The following is an 18,208-nucleotide window of genomic DNA, read 5'->3' on the forward strand; positions in this document are numbered from 1 at the left end:
TGGTGCGTTAAGTGTGACAGACAGAAGCAGGTTAGAAAGTTAACTTGGACAACAATTAACTCACCTAATACAAGAGCATCCAAGTCTCGAAATGGACTCATTAGACGTCCCAATGCACTCAATCAACACACCCAATAACTCACCTAATACAAGAGCATCCCAGTCTTGATATGGACTCATTAGACGTCCCAATGCACTCAATCAACACACCCAATAACTCACCTAATACAAGAGCATCCCAGTCTTGATATTGACTCATTAGACGTCCCAATGCACTCAATCAACACACCCAATAACTCACCTAATACAAGAGCATCCCAGTCTTGATATGGACTCATTAGACATCCCAATGCACTCAATCAACACATCCAATAACTCACCTAATACAAGAGCATCCCAGTCTTGATATGGACTCATTAGACGTCCCAATGCACTCAATCAACACATCCAATAACTCACCTAATACAAGAGCATCCCAGTCTTGATATTGACTCATTAGACGTCCCAATGCACTCAATCAACACATCCAATAACTCACCTAATACAGGAGCATCCCAGTCTTGATATGGACTCATTAGACGTCCCAATGCACTCAATCAACACATCCAATAACTCACCTAATACAGGAGCATCCCAGTCTCGATATGGACTCATTAGACGTCCCAATGCACTCAATCAACACATCCAATAACTCACCTAATACAAGAGCATCCCAGTCTTGATATGGACTCATTAGACGTCCCAATGCACTCAATCAACACACCCAATAACTCACCTAATACAGGAGCATCCCAGTCTCGATATGGACTCATTAGACGTCCCAATGCACTCAATCAACACATCCAATAACTCACCTAATACAAGAGCATCCCAGTCTTGATATGGACTCATTAGACGTCCCAATGCACTCAATCAACACATCCAATAACTCACCTAATACAGGAGCATCCCAGTCTTGATATGGACTCATTAGACGTCCCAATGCACTCAATCAACACATCCAATAACTCACCTAATACAAGAGCATCCCAGTCTCGATATGGACTCATTAGACGTCCCAATGCACTCAATCAACACACCCAATAACTCACCTAATACAAGAGCATCCCAGTCTTGATATGGACTCATTAGACGTCCCAATGCACTCAATCAACACATCCAATAACTCACCTAATACAAGAGCATCCCAGTCTCGATATTGACTCATCAGACGTCCCAATGCACTCAATCAACACACACAATAACTCACCTAATACAAGAGCATCCCAGTCTCGATATGGACTCATTAGACGTCCCAATGCACTCAATCAACACACCCAATAACTCACCTAATACAGGAGCATCCCAGTCTCGATATGGACTCATTAGACGTCCCAATGCACTCAATCAACACATCCAATAACTCACCTAATACAAGAGCATCCCAGTCTTGATATGGACTCATTAGACGTCCCAATGCACTCAATCAACACACCCAATAACTCACCTAATACAAGAGCATCCCAGTCTTGATATGGACTCATTAGGCGTCCCAATGCACTCAATCAACACATCCAATAACTCACCTAATACAAGAGCATCCCAGTCTTGATATGGACTCATTAGACGTCCCAATGCACTCAATCAACACACACAATAACTCACCTAATACAAGAGCATCCCAGTCTCGATACTGACTCATTAGGCGTCCCAATGCACTCAATCAACACACCCAATAACTCACCTAATACAAGAGCATCCCAGTCTTGATATGGACTCATTAGGCGTCCCAATGCACTCAATCAACACACACAATAACTCACCTAATACAAGAGCATCCCAGTCTCGATACTGACTCATTAGACGTCCCAATGCACTCAATCAACACACCCAATAACTCACCTAATACAAGAGCATCCCAGTCTTGATATGGACTCATTAGACGTCCCAATGCACTCAATCAACACATCCAATAACTGCCTCAACATCAGATACACTCCCATCAACGGCATTTCAGTTGTCACAAAATGCACAATGTATTCCACGACCAGATCCGTGGCAAGGCCGCATGCGTGCTTGAAGTTCCCTGTGGTGGGGTCCCAGATGGACTGGGTTTGACGGCTGCGATGAACCCAGGAGTGGAGCATAGGGAGCAGGAGCTCGGTGACGGCGAATATGGCGAATTGGGGACCTAAGGAAACAGAGAAAAACAAGAGGCATGATATTTTTAAATTAAAAATTATGAATTCATTAATTCCACTGCAATGGATTTAATCACACTGAAATAAGCTGGCCTGTTCTATTATTATGGAAATTAGTGCACTGGATCCCGAGGGGGGTTACTCATATGAAAGGTGGCATGGGGACAAAGACCCCCAATTGGGAATCATGCTGTAGTTCTTTAAGCCCCATTGGAATAAGACTCCACTATTTAGGAAAATTTGGACTTTTCATAGCTAAACAACCTATATTTTGACCCAATTTTATTTCATTAGTTCACAAAATATGTTGAAATTTCAGTTCTGAAGCCCCCGTTTTGCCGGCAAAATTTGTTCTCAGTTCTCAAAATTTAGTGTTCCATGCCACATACCCCTGCCAACATGTAAATTGCGAGATTCATAGGTTTTTAAGTCAACTAAGGGATGAAATTGACACTAGACTGCCGGTTGACTGCCTGGTTTCCATTGTTTAGAATAGAAACCGGATGGAACCTGTGGTCAACAGTCGGTCGAGTGTTGATTTCATCCCGAACTTGGGGCCTCTCTGTTCCTCTATTCTCACCTGGTATTACAAGTACTGATCTAAGCAACTCAAACAAAAGCTCCAACGTCTGCGGCTGATGCTGCTTCGGACACATCGACACTGCCCCTGTCAGTCCCTCCAATAACAAAAACCACACCCGCATGATCCCGGATTCATCATCAACCGTCTCTATGGACACGGGGGCAAACAGGTCGTCCTCTGCTGCACTGTGGGTATTGTTCCCCGCTTGCGTGGTTGCGGTATGCGGAGATCGTACTGGGCTGGTTGTGGCAGAGCTTGATGCGCTGGAAGGAACCGATATGTCTCTAGCACCCAGTTTGATGGATTCTGCTCCCTGTAGGATGGAGATGTAAGAAATGTACTTTTAATTAATGTACTTTAAAAAAATAATCTTCAAATCTTCAGAGAATCCACTGCCATTATCATAGCTTCAATCAGGAAGCAGCAATATAGAATAATACCTTGTCTACAAGCATATATAGTGTTTTTGATTAAAGTTAATTTAATACGATACATGCTTAAATATGGCAATACAATAGATTGGTCTTACAATAATACTTGTTTGTATATGCTTGGATCTGTAATTTATTTGCTCAAACTCCATAATGGTGCCAGGATTAATTTAGCTTTCAACAGAAGCACTCTATATGCTTGTAGACGAGGTTTTACGGTATGTGTTATATTAATACACTTCAGAAAAATCAACAATACCATGAGAGATATCAAGACATACTAGAGAAGTCAACCACATTGAAACATGTCCTGTAGAGTCACACCACACAATACCATGAGAGATATCAAGACATAGAGAAGTCAACCACATTGAAACATGTCCTGTAGAGTCACACCACACAATACCATGAGAGATATCAAGACATAGAGAAGTCAACCACATTGAAACATGTCCTGTAGAGTCACACCACACAATACCATGAGAGATATCAAGACATAAAGAAGTCAACCACATTGAAACATGTCCTGTAGAGTCACACCACACAATACCATGAGAGATATCAAGACATAGAGAAGTCAACCACATTGAAACATGTCCTGTAGAGTCACACCACACAATACCATGAGAGATATCAAGACATAGAGAAGTCAACCACATTGAAACATGTCCTGTAGAGTCACACCACACAATACCATGAGAGATATCAAGACATAGAGAAGTCAACCACATTGAAACATGTCCTGTAGAGTCACACCACACAATACCATGAGAGATATCAAGACATAGAGAAGTCAACCACATTGAAACATGTCCTGTAGAGTCACACCACACAATACCATGAGAGATATCAAGACATAAAGAAGTCAACCACATTGAAACATGTCCTGTAGAGTCACACCACACAATACCATATGAGAGATATCAAGACATAGAGAAGTCAACCACATTGAAACATGTCCTGTAGAGTCACACCACACAATACCATATGAGAGATATCAAGACATAAAGAAGTCAACCACATTGAAACATGTCCTGTAGAGTCACACCACACAATACCATGAGAGATATCAAGACATAGAGAAGTCAACCACATTGAAACATGTCCTGTAGAGTCACACCACACAATACCATATGAGAGATATCAAGACATAAAGAAGTCAACCACATTGAAACATGTCCTGTAGAGTCACACCACACAATACCATGAGAGATATCAAGACATAAAGAAGTCAACCACATTGAAACATGTCCTGTAGAGTCACACCACACAATACCATGAGAGATATCAAGACATAGAGAAGTCAACCACATTGAAACATGTCCTGTAGAGTCACACCACAAACCAGGAAAGAAGTTAAAAGTTCTAATCAGAAATCCAACATAACTAACACTTCACAACATGTGTCTTCAAATGAAGAATCTAGGAATCGCTGTCGTAGTTAGAATATGACCGTAGCTAGGTCAACTGGCTCACGCTTTCTTTTTTACGAACCACTGATCGAAATGATCACAACACAAAGCCTATAGCATATCAATAATTCGGAACAGATGTATGAGCCCAGGCTTGAACCAAAGTGCACTACAGCAGCGAGTCACCCATTCAGATAACCCCACTTGAAATTCACACACACTGTGTGGAAGATAAAGGTCATGTCTTCCATATGGGAGTGTATGGATTTGAATAGACCATTTACATGGAAAATTATTTTCCAAGGTGTTATGTAAGAAATATTTATTCTCTTTTTAATTTCCTAGGTGTTCTGTATACTTGTAGGTAACATAACAATACATTGCACCCCAGATCATAGAAAATGCCCTTTTTTAATCCTCTCTATAACACTGCAAGCATATACAATTATACATGGTAATAATGATAGTATATTCACACACTAAAACATCCACAAAAGTAAAGCAATCAATAAATACAAACACACGCACACAAAAATAAATAACAAAACAAAAAACAAAACCATACCACTGTTGATCTCAGCTTGATTATGAGAATAGTAAAATTACAAAATGAGGAAAAATTAATTGATATAATACAAAGATCCAATGAGATATAAGATTCTGCTCCAAGTTTTCTTTCAATCCACAAGATATATGTAAGATAATTTCTATGTATACTTTGATTAGTTCGTTATCGGCGGGCCCTATAACATTGCAGATTAATATCTATATATTTTATTTTGAAAATTGTCTTGTGACATCTTGCCAGAAGCATCACAAATTATTCATTAAAGTCCCGATACGTTGTCTATTTTCTCTAACAAGCACAATAGAGACCAGATAGGTCAACTATATGACATTTTTAATGCCTAACAATTCCCGCCGATTACAAGCTGATCAAACTGTAGTGTCTTGATTGTTTAAAAGAGAAATACAACCCAGGCAAAATTGCAAGACATATTTAGAAGAAACATGTGACCTAGTATCGTGAAATGAACGTAAATTCGCAAGTTGGTAGTTTCATGCTCCGAGGTGATGCTCTTTGTTTGCCGCACACCTGTACATGTACAAGCCAGTAGTACATGTATATCCTTTGTGAATGGCCCATTGTGCCCCTATTCAGAAAGGACATACAGACATAACATTTGCTTGAACAAGTGAGTGTGAAACGAAGAACACCGACGCAGCAGCCAGGGCATCTCAAAAGTGCCAACTTGTGACTTTTTCTCCCTCCACTCCTTTTTTTAAAAGTTTCTCTCCCTCACACATACACCCCCACCCCTACACTTCCCCAACCTATGTGTAAACTCCAACCAGGGATGTCACCCACCCTACTTTTTGCTATCCAACTGCATGCGGTCACACACATTTGGTGTTAAGTCTTACCAACTCTGCTGAAAACGGCTCATTCAAAAATCACACATTGTAAGAGCGTACTCAGATTAGCTGTATATAGCTGTCTCCCATGTACTTACCTGGAAGATTGGCAGTGCAGGCATGGAATAAATGGATGCAAGAATCTTGTGGCATCTATGGAGGTAGTTGAGAGCCGGGAAGCACAGATCCACTATCTGAAACCTGTCACCCGTTGACACAGAGTCGGCATCGCTGCTATCTTCTGTCTCAGTCAGGAATTCTGTATCGCCTAAGATATAAAAGTAAGAATTCTCAGAATTTATCTATAGTGAATCAAAAGAGGAATTCTGCCATCTTTTAAGAGAAGTACACAACTCTCACAATTTACTTGTAAATGTACCAATATTTTTTGCTGACGTAAGTTGTGATTTGTTTGGTTTGAAAAAATGAAGAGCAAAAAAAAAAAAAAAAAAATAAAACCAAACACCTGCCAAAATTAGGCCAATTTTTTTGTGTAATGTTGCCCTCAAGTGGGAAAAATGGACAAGTTGAGTCGGTCAGTCGATTATCTTTTTTTTTAGCCTTCAGTTTTTAAACATCCCCACTAAATATTAAATAATGTTTCTTCCATTAGGGACACTTGTCAATTTTGACTACTGGATACATGTTAGATAATTAATTTAAGACTAGTCTTTCAATCAAATATTAATTTTAAGGTGAAAAACATTGAGTTTTTGTTGAACATATCTGTAAAAATCGTCATTAAAAAAAAATTGCGACCCTGATTTTTTTCTGGATTTAGGGTTGGTCGCTGAAGGCAACACAACAATTTTTTTTGGCCTTATACACTTCACTAGAAGTAGAAGTGTAGCAACTGCAATTGATCTGTGTGCAAGTTTCAGTCACTGACACTGGACCATCCACGTCACATTTTAGTTTTGGTACCTGAAAAAAAAAATTTAAGGGAAAAAAATTACAGACCGGCCGACCCAACTTCAGAAAGTGATCTTTGGACAAGCAAACGATTTATTTTTGAAATTAGTCTATATAAGTCTTTGGGCTTGATTGGGCTTGACAGCATTTGAAAAATGCCCTTAAAACGCATGTTTTGGCCCTTATTTCTATAAAAATTTGACCTGTTTTTGGCCCTTATTTCCATAAAAATTATGACTTTCATTGCCAGTTAGAACTCACTAACGGATTAGGATTAAGCTATGTTTCATTTGGCAAAACAGGATAATATTTTTTAATACAAAACAATTAGTGCTGTATTTTACCATAGTGAGTGCTGTATTTTACCATAGTGAGTGCCGGGCAGCACCACTCACTGCCACCCACCATAGCTACATCCCTGGTAGCTGTTATATATCATACCCGGCCCCACCAACTCAACACAAAAGTTGGCAACCATGAGAGTTACCAAATCTTTTAAAGACCCCCCTTTGCATACACTCGCCCCCAGTCTCGGTTCGGTTCCATCTCTGGATAATGTAACAATAAATAATTACGTAATGCCCTATGAAAAAAAATGCCAACTCCCCCCCCCCCTTATTTTCTTCAATGCCAAAAACCCATTCCTCTTCATCCACAAATCGACGCCACTAATTACACCCACCACAGTCAACCATGCAGCAATATAGAAATATACTCGTATTATAAGTGAACGCGAAAGTCCATTGAGCGCTGATTCCGAGTCTCGGTTCGGTTCCATCTCTGGATAATGTAACAATAAATAATTACGTAATGCCCTATGAAAAAAAATGCCAACTCCCCCCCTTATTTTCTTCAATGCCAAAACCCATTCCTCTTCATCCACAAATCGACGCCACTAATTACACCCACCACAGTCAACCATGCAGCAATATAGAAATATACTTGTATTATAAGTGAACGCGAAAGTCCATTGAGCGCTGATTCCAGACTGGTCCAATCTGTTAGAGATCTCACTTCCAAATATTCGTTCAACGAAGCACGGTGATTCCGATGTCACTGACGAAAGCCGCGTCCTAGTTTCAATTCAAATATGGTAGCACAAAGCTATGCCGCGGGATGTGACGCTTAAGATCGGATGGGACACTTGTCAACAACTGAGAGGTATTGAGCTCAAGTGGCACGCAGCGTCTGATAGACCCATGGTACGCGCAATAATAAAAAGGCAACCACTCGACTCGGACTTAGGCCTATTGTCCATATTATGCGTACATTATCGCGTGCGGTTTGCAAATGTTTGCACATTATTTAGCTAGGAAGCCTTTTCAAATATCCCCGCTGCCAAGCTGCGTTGATTGGTCGGATACAATATCGTTGTTTAGTCGCTACACAAACGTTAATGTAGTGAAAACATGGACGTGGTATATAGAAAGATTGCGTGACTCCAAATCCGTAAAAGTGAACTTCCAGCAGTTTGTGGGAGCTGGAAGTCAAATTGTCTACAGACTGGGAGGGTCCGTGTATTGGGTTGATTTTTAATGCTATGTAATCTACATTACCAGTCGTTCTCCACGGACCCGAGGGAGGGTCTACCCTTTGCAATGATTTTTCATCAAATTTACCCCCCTTTTTCATGCAAAATCGAGGACAAAATTTGGCCAAAAACAACCCCTTTTTTGTGGTTTTCAATGACTAGAATTTCCAACACCCCTTTTCAATGACTGGAATTTCAAATACCCCTTTTCAGTGACACTAAAATTACCAGATTTTCCCAAGTACCCCTTTGATCCAAATTTCGCGGACAGTGCAAATTAAATACCCCCTATTTTCCCAATTCGCTGTCCTCGCCACTGGTTTACCCCTTTTCCGCACTATTTGGTAACTCTCATGGTTGTCAATTTTTGTGTTGAGTTGGGGGCGGGATATCATAGAAATGAAAAACAAAGGCTCAGAAGATATTTTGTTGAACTTACTTGTCCCTTTAAGAACTTCAGCAGGCACAGTATACAATCGATAGCTGCATTGGCAAACACAGATACATTATCCGTGTTCAAAAACGCTTCAAATACATTAAACACTGGTGCCAACGGGTGTTCCGTCCTGTCCGCCGACGAGTCTTCTATTTCAGGACCTCCAGGCGCGGGACTGGATGGCGGCATCATCGGAGGTTGATGACGGTGGATGCGTACTGCTCTCAGTGCGCCAAAGAGAGGGCGCCAACCAGATCGGATGTTTGTGAACGACGCCTCTACCATCTGACATATTGAGGATACAACCTGTGAATGATGCAAGTTTTTGTTATAAAAATTAATGTTTAAAAATTATTCAAATAATGAAATGGGCTATTCCATTTAAAATCCACACTACCCCTGTGGAACATTTAGCTAAAGTCTTCAACAGGGGGAGTACAAATTTCAAATGAAATGGACACATTAGCAGCTCCATTTGAAATCCACTCACCCTCATAGGAAGATTGAGGTTGAGAATGTTTCTCAGAAAGTGTATGAAATTCAAATGGAGCTGCCTTATGTGGTCATTCCATTTGAAATTCATTCTCCCCCTGTGGAAGATATTTCCAAATCTTCCACAGGGGAAGTACAAATTTCAAATGAAATGGACTCATTAGCAGCTCCATTTGAAATTCACTCACCCTCATAGGAAGATTCAGGTTGACTCTTTCTCAGAGTGTGTATGAAATTCAAATGGAGCTGCCTAATGCTGTCATTCCACTTGAAATTCATTCTCCCCCTGTGGAAGATATTTCCAAAATCTTCCACAGGGGGAGTGTGGATTTAAATGGAACACCCCATTGTAGATTAAATAATTAATTATTCTACCAATTTGAATAAAAAAAAGAGAGCATTTTAAATATAACAAAATTTACATAACAGGCTTTTCCCGTGAAGCACACAGATTATGAACACACAAGGTGCAGTGAGTGTTAATATGTGCCCATCCACCACAAACTGGTCGTAAAGTCGGCATTTTCCATTTTGAGATACAATCAAAAACAGTAATGGATTTCTATGTAAAATATATAAGGAATTTGACCTTTGATGAACCATAACTTCACTTCCAGATGTCCGATGAAGCTTGTTGAGGTGTCATTTTAAAGCTGAAAATGCATTCTTTCAAAATCTGCAATAAACAGAAAATGACCTAGAGCCGACTTTACTACCACTTCGTGGTGGATGGTCACATATGTCACGCTGTTTGAGCCCCTTGCAAAAGGTGACAGATTATCAAAATATGCAGAACAAAATTCTTCATCTGTCAACTACTTTATTGGTAATTTAGTTTTAGTGTCTTACAGAAATTAATTTTGTTTGTTTTGTTTTACATGGAAGTGTAAAGACACCATTTGTGCTCAGTACTGGCCTGTAGCCAGGATGGGGTGTGTGTGGGGGTGTGTGTGAGAGTGTATGTTGGGGGGGGGGGGGGGGTGGTGCGGTGCAGATTCAGAATAGGTGAGAGTGAACTACACACATGTAGCACACTAACTCATCCTCAAAAGTTAACACAAATTCTGACCTAATTACCTGATCTTGCACATCTTCGTCACAAAGTTCCAGTCTCAGGAGACTCTCAAATGGTTTGAAGAGAGCTTCATGGAAGTTGAAGTGAGGTAATTCATCTTTGCCCATCAGTAGTTCCTGGAGGACGTCATGGATGGCATTCACAGCTTTCTTGGACACGTGACGATCCTTGTGACAGGCAGCCTGCAGGCAAAATGGGATGACTTGAGAGTGTTGATGAGGTTTCGATTTTAATAATCCCATTTTAATTGAATTTGATTGGATCTGCATTTTAATTAACATTGACAATCTTACACATGTTAGCAGCAAACAAAGATCAATAATTTTGGCATCAAAATATTTTTGAGATAACTAGCTATTTACTTACATTAACTTGCCCAATGTACAACTAAGCCCGGGCCTGCTCTTTTGGCTTAACATTCATGTACTGTGTTGATGATCGTGTTTTTAGCCATGTATGCAAGTCCAACGTCCACTTAATCAATAGTGGTACAAATTGCCTGTGATGTCAACCCAGCAAAATGTTTGGTAGAATGGGCTATTCCATCTAAAATCCACACTACCCCTGTGGAAGATTTTGCTAAAGTCTGCCACAGAGGGAGTATCAATTTTGAATAGAATAGACAATTGGGTAACTTCCATTTGAAATACTCACTCCATTTGTGGAAAATATAGGTAAAGCCATAAGGTCGTGTGTCTTGAGGTCGCCACCAAAAAAAGGTGGCGACGTTACATTTTGCCAAAGTCGACTCAAAACAAATGATGGTATCTCTGTCAAGCAAGAAGTTATTGTCATGCTTGTGGTCTCATTTTATTGCTAAATAAAATGCACTTTCAACCTTGTAAAAAGAAATACTTGAACTTTTTCAATACTGACACTGTGCTTCATAGAATTCAGAATGGGCAGGGTGGCGGTGGTGGGGGATGTGGTGGTGGGGATGTGGTACACACAAACTCTATGGGATTGGTATTTTTAGTGCGTAATCTGCTTCTGTAAAGGCTGAAAATTGGATTTGGACTCTATTTAGCATCTAAAAGACTAATGGCCTTACAGCTAAACAATTCTATTAATTGTTTTTAATCATTTATGATTGGTTTAGTCTAGAAAATACAAACTTTTCCATACAAAACTACCCGTTGTCATATTAAACACTGTAGTAAGTAATGCAGATGTCTTCAAAATCTGAAAGTTGCTGTAAAATTTTAATTACTTATCCTATCATAGTCGAAGTATAGATTTTCTGAAGGGAAATTTGACGAGGAATCTAAATATGGACATATTTTTTCTGTATGGGGTAGGGGAAAATGTTTAGGTTCAAAATATGTTGAATTGAAAAAAAATCTAACATACTTTGGGACACCCTATATTCTGAGATTATCAAACAGCTGTGATTTTGGTTTCTTCCAAAGTCAGTTGGCTCTCCATATCCTCTAACCAAATGAATGTTGTTTACTTCCAGTTTATTACTGTAAGTTGGTAATAAGCAATGCATTGAGTGGCCCATTTTTTATCAAAATCTTTTTTATTTCACCCTGTATAACTTGCAGGTCAACCTGTATAATGAGTTGAAATGTAAATATTTGAATTGCTTATGCCTACAGCTTTCCAAAAATCTATACTTTTGCTAGTTTAGGGTTGATGATTGTGGAGATAATCTAATTAGAAACCCGGTTGGTGTAAAAATTCATAATATTTGTCATGTAACGCTAAGGGTGGCGAGTTCAGGACACACGGCCATAATACAGTGGAATATGGGTTTCAAAATGATTAACTCTGACCAATTACATTTGAAAAACATACTCCCCCCGTCCACAGGGGTAGTATGAATTTTAACTGGAATAGCCCATTTTCAAATGAGCGCATAAAGGTTGCCAGAAATTTGGGTTAGGCAACGAAAAAAAAACCCCAATCTGTTTTACGGGCGGATGGACTTTTCAAGTAATTTTCTTTTTCTGGCGGCTAAAATGACCCTAAAATATCACCAAAAGCTTGAAAAATTTTTGGCAAACATATTTTGCAAATTTTCTGAATTTGTTTCCAAAATTTTCAGTCAAAATCAATTAATTTTGGGCCCTAAATGTTGATTTTACATGATTTTTGCAAAAAGTACAAAAACAAATTTCTCCATAAAACGCAAACTCTGAGTCGGTCGGGCCTGTTTTTTTTTTGTGGCCTTACAAAAATATTTTACAGTAACATTCTGTCATCATTTGTATGTCTTCATACAAAATGTGTTCGAACCTATTTTAAGGTTATAAAAACATTCTAAAAAATATCCTTGTGTTTGCCAGGAATCTGTTTGTTTAGAATGTGGGTCCAACTGACTCTATGGACATACCTCAACAAAATGTGGCGCCACCACATTCCATGCTTGCATGATGTGCAGTACTGGTCGACTGGAATGGCGGACACACTTGAGTATTACATCTGCCATTCTGAACAGCTGCAGAGAATTGCTGGCTTGACCTAGTGAAACAGGAAGAAGAGATCAAGAATATAATGTTTAGAATATTTTTTTTAAATTACAAATATCTCAAAGTGGCAAGTCAAGTCAAGTCAAGTAATACTTCATTAGATCCATAAGGAAAATTTCACTCATGAGTGCTCATATAGAATAAATTAAAACATACATAAATACACACACACTATATGTGATGCAATCAAGCAAAATGAGTCGGATGTCGGAAATGTTGATTTTGAGATATAATTAATAGTAGTATTCAAATTCATTATGGCCATCTCTCACCTGTTGTTTTGATTGATTTGCTTGGTGATGTTGGTCTTATAATGGACTGGTCGTGATCACTGGATGTACCACTGTATAGCTGCTGCTGGGATGATGTACGTAACTCACGAAGAAACGCGATGAGGGCTTGAAGGTTTAGATTGTTGGCTGCTTCATCAAAGAACCTGTAATGGAATGTATGGTATGTAAAAAAGGTTGTTAAACTTTTATTCTATGCAGCATATGCATCTTTTTATAGAGTATATATTACTGTAACGTGCATGTGTGGGGATGTATGGTCTGGCGGTAGAGCACAGGCCTCATGATTGTGAGATTGTGGGTTCGATCCCCACCAGGGACATGTGTGTTGTGCCCTTGAGTAAGGTGCTTTACCTCACTTACTCCTCTCTACCCAGGTGTATAAATGGGTAGTGTTCTTTAATGCTGGGAAGGTAACTGACTCGCTGTGGAGTAGGTGTAGCGATCCCCTACAGCAACATTACATGGTGGAGTCTGGCCCAATCACCAATGAAAGACAGATGGGCACTCCGTTCACTGTTTATATACAGGTTCGCCTACCTTACCATTACCTAATCACTGTAATAATCACACCAAGTATTCAACACATTTTACACAGATATTTGAGTCACGAAACAGGGGAGAGATAGTTAAATTTGTGAAAAGATGACATCATGAACCAGGATGAGGTCACACACAATCTTAAGTCGCATACATAATCCACTTACCTTTCAACTTCAGACGTCAATCCAAACACAACCTTAGCGGCGCTGTTCGCACTCAGCATCCCTCCCCTAGCAGACCCAACCTCAAATCCTGATTCCTGACTCTCCTGCCGTATCACTTCCTGTACGTCAATGCTCGAGGGCGATGTTTGCGACGAGGACGTGGGTACCTGGACGTATGAGGCCAGCATGTCGAGTTCGTCACCCATATCGTCTTGGTTGTAGCCATCCGACTGATTGGCAGAGGATCGTTTAAAACTTAGGGAATGCTGCACGGATGGGCTTGTTCCGCCGCTGCTGAAATGGCAGTGCTCTAGTTGAGACACGTAAGCACAGCATCTGTATGTGAAGATAAATAATATTGCAGTTGAAATCTATACACCCCCTATGGAAGACATGACCTTAATCTTCCACACAGGGGGTGTAGATTTCAAATGGAGTCAACCGCTCAGGTAACCCTCATTACAGCAAGTGACACTATTACTTTGTACAGGTTCCCTTGTTTCCATGTTGAGAATAAACTGCTAAACATGGGTCGATTGTCAAGATATTAACATTAATTTGCAAGATCTGGCTGTGCTGTTCACTGAGGTACTTTTTGTCACAATTAACCCATGTGGCCCTAGATACCAAATTAGTACAGAAAATTGGAAGAAATGTATTGTGGGAAGCATCAGATAACTTTTCTGGCAGAGAACAATATAATTGACCTTTTCGGTAAATCACATAAGCCTTTGCGAGTAGACCTGAGATGTCGTCATTTGTCGACACCCCGTCTTCCAATGCACTGTAATGATGTTTGCTAAATGATGTGCGCATCGGTATGATGCGTACTGATGCCAAATGATGACATGTCAGGTCTACTGGCAAAGGCTTAATGGATTTACCGAAAAGGTCAATTGTTTATGGCAAGTGATAAATCGCTCGCTATGAATCCGTTTTGGGTGAGCGCTCTCCTGAAACGTAAAGCCCTATATTTGTACTTCATTTAACACAGCAAATAATATTTGTAATGATTTAAAAGTTTTACAGAAATAAGGTGTATAATGAAAAGTTCATATCCCCTTTTCTGATGAAACTGAAAGTGGATCAAAAGAAATTAACATCACTGGTTTTTTTTACGAGTATACCAGTATCAGCAATATAACCCTGCCACACTTCCTAATACGGTTTGATTGAGTTTTTGATTTCTTCCCTTATCCCTGAGGGGAAAAATGCTCTTAATTTGCCAATAGGAAAACAGTAAAAAGTACACCTACCTAAATACATGCTGCCAGCACTCCTCTGAATGACTCCCCATTTCTAGACCCATAGACAACAACGACTCCATGCTAAGCACATGGGCTGCATGCAAGCGAATCCCCTGGCTCTTATTAGAGCGCCCTCTCAGTGGAATTTTGCTAGACTCGGCTTGCTGTTGCTGATGTTGTTGCTGGAATGGGTCCTCGCTGACGCACGAAGCGTTGGCGATCTGGGCAAAGACTGTTGCGCAGCGTGACTGGAGCCCTGAAGAATAGAAAATAAAACCATTTGTCATTGAAAATATACAGAGTAGATGTTAAATTTGGTGGGTAACACTTCAATTCTGTGACATTTCTGAAATTAGTCAGGTTGATGATTGAGAATAAATTTGCAAATTAATAGATGTTGGTATATGCAATAATTGGTCAATGCAGGTCATGTAACAAGAGACATTGCTCACAGGGTTCAATATTTCAACTTCAAAAGTGATATCCCTTTTGCATAAGTGATGGTTGTCAATCAATCAATCAGCTTAGATGTTCTGAAAAAAAACCCAGAATTGTGTGAAGAGCATGTGTGGTACACACTTTTCTGCCAAAATGGGCGAGTATAAAATCAGTCTACCATGCAATAAATGAATTATTGTACAAGGTAAATGGAGAATAAATCAATTATATCACACAAGAAAACCTTGGTAACTATTTCATAGCAAGGTCCTTTTGCCTCCAACCATAAAGGTAGAAGGTAAATGTTGTTCAAATGCTGAAGTGCCCATCTCTTTTTTCTTGGCATTTAGGCAAGACTTGCTTCAATTACTTACTTGTTGTGGGGGTACACTACTCCTCACACACAATTAATCTGTTTTACTTCTATGCAGTACTAATATCCATTTATACACTTGGGTAGAGTGAGACAATAAAGGTTAAGTACCTTTCCCAAGTGAACAACAACATCATGAGCCACAGCCTGTTCCACTGCGCAACCATGGTACCATACCACTGAGCCTGTACTCCCGCACCCAGGCATACAACTTTAATACCCAAAATGCAAAATTCAGACATTATCAATGCATAGCACTCCTGGAGCACAAGGGCTAACACTAACCCCAAAATCCCAGAGACCTAACCATAACACTATTGCTCCAGGAGTGCTACGTGTTGACGAAATCCCAATTTTATGACGTAAAACTTACCCAGTGTGCAACTGAGACCTGCTGCTTTCCTTAGTGAATCCAAGCTGAGACAGATGGCATCTCTTTCTCTGCTGCTTTGACCCTTACTGCTCTCTGACCCCAGGAAGGAGGCAATGCCAGTACTGGAGAGATTCCTTGCTGAGAGCGGGACGGACAGGACGGCCAGGATTTGATGCCAGTAAGTAGTGATTATATGGGTGGCAAATTTCATACCTGTACGGGAATGGAACAGTATAATGTTATTTGAAAGGGCAGAGAAGAGATCTCACACTACCCACAATGCCTCTGGTGCAACATGAGTTGATAGTGACCAAAGATACCTCTATGAATAGAACATGTTTATTTCTTAACTATCGACCCATGTTTTGCCAGTTTATTCTCAACATGAACACAAAGAGAACCTGTACAAAGTAATAGGAGTGTCATTGCAAAGGAAGGACAAGATATCTTCACTGGGCTTTCCCTGACATATTCCCTGAATTTGACAGCTGCATTTGCGGGGAATAAAGTATGTACATCCTAACATCATATGCATTACACAAGTTTACTATTTGTACTGTTTATTAGCACATCTATATGCTTGCTCCAAAAATGCCCAAATTTCGGTTGATCCTTCATGTAATTATTTTGTGTACGCTAATCCTGATCCTAACCCTAATCCTAACTCTAATCCTAACCCTAATTTTGTGTAAAAAACATTAAGGAACAGTGAATTTTATGGTATTCAGCAAATCATTTGTCCCTTCTAAGAAACATAACTTGATTTATCTCCTCTATTTCACCTCCAGTTCAGAAGTGACAGGGGAAAGCGATGTGAATGCTTTTTCGACATTGCGCAGCAATCGTACGCACAAAACACCTGTACATGTGGCATGTATGCTCTGCATGATTAACTTTATGTGTGTACCAAACTTGAAGTGAACCAAAATTTAGGATATTCTACATCACACAGATACCACACATTTCCCCTTTTTAAAGAGATTTAATTCAGTGTCTTATATTCTACCTGCTTCTCTAGTCTTAGTTGTACACGTGTGTGTATGCTTTGCATGGTTAATTTTATGTATGGACTTGAAGTGAACCAAAGTTAGGAAACAATTACATATACCACGCCGCACAGAGAACACCAATTTCCTTTTTAAAAAGATTTACTTTATTGTTAAGTTATAGTACACCACCGTTTATCAGAGTACCAGTGCAGGCGGTCCCTGTGAGAGTGATAGAGTTTGAGACTGGTCTCTAATGTGTCTCTGACTTCAGCTCGACCACTGTCACTAGGACCGGCGGCACTGGTACTGTGATAACTGACGGCGTACTCATAGAAATACTATAACTTATCATTAATTCCTGTCAAAAAAGCCTATTCACCTATTTATTAACCCCCTGAGCACTACCTGTCGATCTAACATTGCATCTGATTGGTCAATTACGTGATACATTCACTTTAATCACCAATCAGAATGGAGCTTTTCAAATAATTCACCCCAATTTTTTTGCGTGGTGAATTTATTCTAACAATGTTGCTGATTGGTCCAATTGATAATGAAAACTTCTTTTTGGCCAATCGGCAGGTAGTTCTCATGGGGTTAAGCATGTTATATCCTACCTGCTTCTCCAGTCTTAGTTGTACCCTTAGTGACCAGTGATAATAACTTCTGATTCTGTGAGTGAGCATCATGAAGCATCTGGCCATTGATATGGTGGTTGCTAAGTCCATCAATATCTGAAGCGGAAAAACAATCAGTTGAAGAGATAACATGGATAGGCGAGGTCTGCTTGTTCTCTTTGACAAGAGGCAATCTTCATCAGTGACCAGCTCTTTTCAGAGCCATCAAACC

At 39.8% G+C, this 18,208-nt stretch overlaps 1 protein-coding gene across 1 annotated transcript in view; it reads right to left on the minus strand.

Annotated features, from left to right (window-relative positions):
* The window catches only part of LOC140157966 (brefeldin A-inhibited guanine nucleotide-exchange protein 3-like), a 90,665-nt gene that overhangs the window by 35,931 nt on the left and 36,526 nt on the right, over positions 1-18,208 (minus strand). Inside the window, 11 exon segments of the mRNA XM_072181215.1 lie at positions 1,882-2,170; positions 2,761-3,076; positions 6,121-6,324; positions 8,905-9,207; positions 10,471-10,650; positions 12,807-12,934; positions 13,215-13,378; positions 13,940-14,275; positions 15,196-15,442; positions 16,371-16,583; positions 17,977-18,093. Of these exon segments, the coding sequence (XP_072037316.1) occupies positions 1,882-2,170; positions 2,761-3,076; positions 6,121-6,324; positions 8,905-9,207; positions 10,471-10,650; positions 12,807-12,934; positions 13,215-13,378; positions 13,940-14,275; positions 15,196-15,442; positions 16,371-16,583; positions 17,977-18,093 (2,497 nt within the window).

Source organism: Amphiura filiformis, chromosome 7 (assembly GCF_039555335.1).
Source record: "Amphiura filiformis chromosome 7, Afil_fr2py, whole genome shotgun sequence".
Classification (NCBI taxonomy): Eukaryota; Metazoa; Echinodermata; class Ophiuroidea; order Amphilepidida; family Amphiuridae; genus Amphiura; species Amphiura filiformis.